The sequence below is a fragment of the Nipponia nippon genome, unplaced genomic scaffold (assembly GCF_047370975.1).
Source record: "Nipponia nippon isolate SJK-2023a ecotype South Korea unplaced genomic scaffold, ASM4737097v1 scaffold_67, whole genome shotgun sequence".
In the NCBI taxonomy this organism is placed as follows: domain Eukaryota; kingdom Metazoa; phylum Chordata; class Aves; order Pelecaniformes; family Threskiornithidae; genus Nipponia; species Nipponia nippon.
The window spans coordinates 131,144-138,383 of record NW_028262388.1 but is presented as its reverse complement, the minus strand read 5'-3'; the positions used below and the strand labels follow the sequence as shown (position 1 = coordinate 138,383).

The 7,240-nt window shown below is 50.5% G+C and overlaps 1 protein-coding gene across 1 annotated transcript; it reads left to right on the top strand.

The window, feature by feature from the left end:
• The first annotated feature begins 798 nt into the window (after nt 1–798).
• On the top strand, nt 799–1,383 carry LOC148051125 (olfactory receptor 14J1-like). The gene has a single exon (XM_087738362.1). It carries the CDS (start codon nt 799–801, stop codon nt 1,381–1,383), a length of 585 nt encoding a protein of 194 aa, XP_087594488.1.
• Nucleotides 1,384–7,240: the final 5,857 nt, after the last annotated feature.

Genomic DNA, 7,240 nt, shown 5'->3' with positions numbered 1-7,240 from the left:
TCAGCCCTTCCAAGACCATTTCCCAAGTGGGATGGGGGTGTCTGAATACTAAAACACAGTGTACCGACACACGTTTGCTGCACCTCATCTGCCACCATCCTCTGGGGAAGAAAGCGTCCTTCTGGGCTTTTTGCCCTCCGCTCTAGTGCAGCACAGGGAACTCCTCCCCAGGAAGCCTCCCTCCAAACACCCTGGGCTGTTGCTGCCTCCATGGGTCCTTGCTGGAAAGCAGGGCTGACCCTTCCGGAGCCCCTGGGGAGAGGGCACGGCTCTGCACAGCACACTCAGCCAGCACAAACCAGAGCTGAAGCCTCAGAGCTGTGTAACAGCCCTCCAGGAAAGAAAAACACCCTTAGGTATTGCACAATGAATGAATGAAATTTGGCTCAGAGAAGCTTCTCTGAATTTTTCTTTTTTATCTCCTTTGGCAGTTTCCATGCCCAGAAGCAGCAGATGTCCAATGGCAGCTCCATGAACGAGTTCCTCCTCCTGGCATTCGCAGACACGCGGGAGCTGCAGCTCTTGCACTTCTGGCTCTTCCTGGCCATCTACCTGGCTGCCCTCCTGGGCAACGGCCTCATCATCACTGCCATAGCCTGCGACCACTGCCTCCACACCCCCATGTACTTTTTCCTCCTCAACCTCTCCCTCCTCGACCTGGGCTCCATCTCCACCACTCTCCCCAAAGCAATGGCCAATTCCCTGTGGGACACCAGGGCCATCTCCTACTTGGGATGTGCTGCACAGCTGTTTGTGTTTGTCTTTTTCATTTCAGCAGAGTTTTATCTTCTCACTGTCATGGCCTATGACCGCTATGTGGCCATCTGCAAACCCCTGCACTATGGGACTCTGCTGGGCAGCAGAGCTTGTGTCCACATGGCAGCAGCTGCCTGGGGCAGTGGGTTTCTCTATGCTCTCTTGCACACTGCCAATACATTTTCACTACGCCTCTGCCAAGGCAATGTCCTGGACCAGTTCTTCTGTGAAATCCCCCAGATCTTCAAGCTCTCCTGCTCAGATGCCTACCTCAGGGAGGTTGGGCTTCTTGTGGTTAGTGCCTGTTTAGTCTTTGGGTGTTTTGTTTTCATTGTGGCGTCCTATGTGCAGATCTTCAGGGCTGTGCTGAGGATCCCCTCTGAGCAGGGACGGCACAAAGCCTTTTCCACGTGCCTCCCTCACCTGGCTGTGGTCTCCCTGTTCCTCAGCACTGCCATGTTTGCCTACCTGAAGTCCCCCTCCATCTCCTCCCCATTTGTAGACCTACTGATGGCAGTGCTCTACTCTGTGGTGCCTCCAGCAGTGAACCCCCTCATCTACAGCATGAGGAACCAGGAGCTCAAGGATGCCCTATGGAAACTGGCCCAATGGACAGTGTTTCATTAACAATAATGACCCTTCCCTTTTCTGCACATTTCTCAGAGTTTATCTGAGGCCACATGTCTGCCTTTTTATCTTATTATAATCCTGTTTATAGGTAATTTGCTGGGCTTATACTACTTGTCTTGAGGCTTGATCTTATTCTGTCTTGTCCTTTTAACACACTGTATCACATGTGGCCTGTCAGATGGTAGCTCTTCAATACACAGGAATCTCCCAGGTCCAGTACGTGAAGGCTGGGCTCTTCCTCCAAAGGTGCTGCCAAGAAATTCTCTGAAAAATTGGTCTTTTCAAGAGTCTGTTCTCCTTTTGTTCTCAGTGTTTTTGGAGTTAAGCTCATGGTCGCATTGCGTTCCATGGGACAAAATGTTCTGGATTTAAAAGCTTTGTTCTTGGTGTCCAGTGGCAGGGCAGATGGTCCATGAGCTCCCCATTCTTTCCTCAGGTTTCCTCATGTATGACAGGTCTGACGGCATATACCAGACTCCCTGGAAATGAATTTGGAGGGGTGAGGAGAGGAGAGGATGGGGACTCACCACGTGACCTGGGGTTGGAATGAATGGAGGCTTAGGATGTGAAATACCTGCAATGGTTAAGTCCTCCAAAATTAAAGCACTATATCAATGTATCCACGAACAAGGACTCTCTAGTGCCACGGGAGTCAGTGGGGACCCAGCAGGAACAGGGAGGGGAGCCTGGAGAGATGCAGGAGCTGCCTGAGGAGGCCCAGGGCCAGGACTGTCACGCCATCCTGGGGAGTGGGGCTGGTGGGAGCAGAGGAGGGGACAAATTCAGTCAGGATTTGGCATCACCTACAGTATGAATTCAGGAGACCCAGAGAGTGCCTGGCCTCCATTTTCTCATGCCCTTGAGGTCAGCACCATCCCTGGGGCTGATGGGGAGACTGAACCCCCTCCGCTCTGCCCCCCAGCAGCTGCTGTGCCCTTCAGAGGGGCTGGGGCTGTGGGGTGAGTGCCCAGAGCTCTGCAGCACCCTGCGGTGGGCACTGCCATGGGGCCAGCCCAGACTGGGCTGCTCTGCTGAGCTAGACTGGGGAGGGGCTGGGCTGGGAAGTGCCCAGGAGAGGAAAGCAGCAGTGTAGAGCTAAGCTGTGTGAGTGTGCAGGGTGGGGGCAGCCAGCAGGGTGCTGACAGTGCAGAGTCAGGCATCATGGTGAAGGAAGCAAGGCACCGAAGGTGCAGAAGAGAGGGGCCAGGTCTGTGCCATGTTCCCTGGACATCCTGGGGAAGCTGCCCAGGGAAAACTGTCCCAGATCAGTCCCGCACACTGGCCATTTCCATCTCTGGCCATGAACCACAGCCCAGAGAAGGGACCTTTGCTGCATTGTCACCTCTGTCCTCCTCCGGGGCTCTGTGATACCTAACTCCAACACCAGTAGTAATAAAAAAGGGAACTTTCCTACTGACACTTATCACACACCAAGTCCCACAGCTCTTGCCACAGCTGGTCTCTCAGCCAAGCCAGTTCTCACACGCCTCCAGCTAGATCAGATGCCCATGGCCTTGTCTCAACAAATGTTAAAAAATCCATTGACTGACATCCCACCAACTGGCCTGCATCCTTGCACCAGGGTTTCACTCTGAGGGATTTCGCAAAAACCCAGCTCTCTCAGCCTCTCCTTCTCCATAATGTGCTCCAGGCCCCAACCAGTCTATCCCAGGTGCAGGACCTGCCTGGCCTTTGTCCTTCTTCTATTTCATGAAGGTCCCCACAGGACAGTCCTCCCACCTCTCAGGTTTCCCCTGAAAGGCATCCCTAAGGCACAGGAATGGTCCTCTCATTTTAGTAACATTGAAAAACGTGGTGAGAGTTCCCTCCTCTGGGTCTTGGATACGGGTGTTAAACTGCACAGGGCTCAGGAGAGTCCCCTGTGCCACCTCACCAAACCCCACTATGTCCCCTGGCCTCCAGGTAGAGTCTGGCCCCTTCACCACTGCTCTCTCAGCCTCGTCATCCAAGCAGTGTTTTGCCCATCTGTTTGTCTGTCCGTCCAGACTGTGATGGCCTAACTTGGGTACAAGAACATTGAGGGAGACTTTGCCAAAAGGCTTGCTGAAGTGGAGGTAAATGACATCACCTGTTGTCCCCTCATGCACAAACGCAGCTACTTCATCATGAAGGCAACCAGGTTGGCGAGGCATGATTTACCCTTGGGAAGTCCACAACGATGCTCTTCTCTTTTGGGTGCCCAGGAATGTCACCCAAAAGCACTCATTCAATGGTTTACTCCTCACCAAAGTGAGCTTCTACAGCCTGGGGTTCCCTGGGTTGCACTTTTGGCCTCTTTCAAAGACGGGTGCACCATTTGCTTGTCCTCACTCACAAGAGACCTCTACCAATCCCATGACCTTTCAAAAGGCATATTTGAAAGAAATATTGATCTTCACCTGTAACTTCAGCATCACTCCTCTGCCTGTTATATGGTGTATTTAGTTTCTCTAATCTTTCAAACAGTTTCACCTGTCCTCATACAATGACCATTTCTAATGCCATCTTTGCAGATGCAGACTCTCTAGACAAAGGCCAGTTCCATTAGTCTCTAATTTTCCCCTCCCATTATTCGTTGTTCATTCAGATACCTCTCACCTACCCAGCTGCTGCTTTGAGCTTCAGGGAGTTCAAAGCTTGCCTGTCTTTCAATAGTCTCATTGTCTCTTTAGCTGACACTTTAGTTGTTTTTATATCTATCTTTTTGTACCTATCTATCTAAAACATTTCTCATAAGATTATCCCTTGTAGAAAGGCAGCCTCCTTAGAGACAGCTTGTACTTAGCCTGTGGTTACAGAGTGTGTTTTATTGTTTATGAAAACTGATCATGCTTTTCTTTGCTTGCAAATAGGAAAAATCCTTATGTGGCCTGCTTGCAGCCAGTTGTGATGGATGCACTCGACCTCTTAACCAAACTAGCAGTAGTGTGGTACAGGCTTCAGAAGAGGTAAAGGCGTGAGCCATAGCCAGGCCATGAACTCTAGTTTCTGTCTGTTCTCTGAAAACCCACAAAGGAGCCGAGTGGTACATGATGTGTATGAGCTTGGAAGACCAATCATGCGACTGACACGGGAATAGTGGGTGGCTATTCCAAGACTCAGTTATCAAGGAACAAAGAAACTGGGGGGTACAAGGAGCCTCCTGCATACCTTTCCTATCGCATGTAATTTGAGTGCAAGCCAACCACTTTATCCTATAAATACGACAGCCTCAGTGAGCCGCCTTTGAGCTCTCCCTGCTAGGCAGCGTGGGTGCCTGGCGGTGATCTCCCCTTGCGCTGGGACACCTCTCAAGGTTGCTCCTCGAGGCAGAGAGACCTTTTACCAACAACAGATCTTTGGTAAGAGACTGATATCGTGCATAACCTTGTAGCATGGTAACTTTGATTTTGTCTGGGCAACTTTGATTGCAGGCTGAATTGACAAATTTTGCCTATATAAGCTCTTAGACATAAATCGTTGTCCAAGTCCGAGACTAAGATTGGACCTAGCCGCACCTAAGCTCCATCAGCAGTTTAGAAAGCAAGGAGGTCTACTCTGAACCTCGTGACTCAACAGGAGGGTCCTCCTTACCCTTTTGTATCCCTGGTCTTTCTGTGAATCATTTGAACTCGAGTGTAACTCAATTTTCCTTTGTGTGTTTCTTCCATGCAGTAATTAGTAGAGTAAACCTTGTCATCAAACTTATTGAACCTTGAGCAACCACTCTTAAACTTTGTTAAATTCCATCGAATTCATTGAACTCTGTCAAAATTATTATTCTACCTGAATAAAACTTATGCCATAGGAGCCAGTGGGGTTCCCATTTTGAAAGGAGGATGGAGAAACCGGAGAAGGTCCAGAGGAGGTCTGTCATGATGGGCTTTGGGGCCTAAAGCACATGAGCTGTGTGGAGAGGTGGAGGCACCTGGGCCTCTTTAGTCTGCTGAAGGAGAGGCACAGGGCAGTCTAAAAGCAGGTGACACCTACCTGGAGAGGTGGTGGAGCCAAGCTCTTCTGCGGTGTCAGATGGTACGGCAGAGGCAACAGCCACCAAGTTCCTCCCGGGAGCTTCACACTGGACCTTAGGAAACACTGACAAGGCAGGTGGTGCTGCCCTGCAGCAGGACACCCAGAGAGCATCTTTATTTCCATGTTTGGAGGTTTTTCAGGTTTCAGCTCCACAAAGCCACAGCCAGCTTGACCCTGGGGTTGGTGATACCCCACCCTTTGGTGGGAAGCCACCATTGCAGACATGGAGACAAGGCACCTGGCCAGCTCCTTGAACCCAGGAATCGGTATGCCATGCCACCTGGGATTCCTGGGAACAGCTACGCTTTTGTCCACAGAAGCGCGATTCCTCTTCATGTGTCCTGGCCAATCTCCTGACCCATGCGGTGCCTTAGGCTCTGAAGAGAATCAAAACCAACTTGATGACGAGGTTAGTTTCATTTTACATGCTGAAACGCAGGGCAGACGCAGGGAGCTCAGAGCTTCCAGGCTCCCTGCTGCACTGTTAGGACTTCAGAGACTGGAAAGGCAAGTAACGGTGTCGTGGCGGTGTGCTCCACATCAAGGTTGTGCCTTCCTTTGTGCCTTTTCACTAACCTGGGATCTGTCCCTTGGATGCCTTTGGCTAAAACCAAAACAACTCCCCCATTCCACCTCCCCGTCCTGATGGAAACTGTGAGAAACAGATGGAGCAGAGATGATTTAAGGGCAATTCTGCCTAAGAGCTGTAAGCATCAAATAATAACAAAGAGTTAGCAGCGAGAGAAAAAGCATTGTTCTAAGACTTGCATGCCAGAGGCTAATCACGGAGAACTTGTAGCTATTTTGTCAAGTAAAGATGAAATGGAAGAGCTTCAGTTCATCATTGAGAATACGAAGGAGTTCCCTTACAGCACTGTCCTGTTACTGCTATTAGGGACAGTACCACTAATTCCAAAACATCCTTGAGAGCTTCTTTATTTTTCCTCGTCTCCAAAGCTCAGGCTGCTCAGACCTGGGAAGTACTCCCTCAAATCTCTGCAAACCAAGTCTCTCCAACCTCCTCTCATCCACACTCTTTTACCCCAGAACACTTCTCCCCATCACGTCAGCACACTGCCTGGTCTCTATTTTTTATCTGGATGAAGCCAGGGTACTGCCTTGGTAAGCCTTCCCTACAGAAGTCGTCTCTCCCTGCTGATCCCACTTGTGTCACCTGGTGCTAGGTACAGCTCCATTTTCCTTCTGCAGAGCTCCATGGCATGGACAGTTTTCCGGTTTCTTCCATGAGAAAAGGTGACAAGCAGGAGAGACTCCGTGCCAGGAAGTCCCAGCCTTGGGTGTTGCTCAGCTGGTTCTTACTGGCATCTCTGTTGGTGTATCTGGTACTTCTCTGTGGCTACTCTTTCTGCACAGAAGATCTTAAAAAGACAAAGATTTCATAACGGATGGTCGTAAAAGCCCTGTTATAGACAACAAAGTTTGCCATGGGCTCTGGAGGGAGCCAGGAAGATAGTTAACAAGCACCAGGAAGATCCAGGAAGCTTAAGGCCACTTCTGAAGAGTGAGTGGCTGTAAGCAACACTGACCGGCTGTGCGTAGGTCTCAGAGAGAGGGTGGAGGGATGTCAGTGAGAAACAAGGAGGTGGCTGATGGCTTTAGCAAATCCTTAAGCATATCTAAGCCCAGAAATGGAAAGCGGTTGATGTGTGTGGATGGGGAAGAGGAGGAGGTTTGTCCTGGGAAGATGTCAGCAGGGAAGACCCCTCTTCTGCAAATCAGGGATGACAGACATTTCCATGTGGTGTGCATCCCCTAGGAGAAAGGGAATGCCCGCTGCTGAGGATGGCTGTGCTCAGTCATGCACCGTGAGCTGACCATGCTC

Bases quoted from the DNA above. Each gene is read 5' to 3' on its own strand.
- LOC148051125 (XM_087738362.1), top strand. From the start codon at position 799: ATGGCCTATGACCGCTATGTGGCCATCTGCAAACCCCTGCACTATGGG.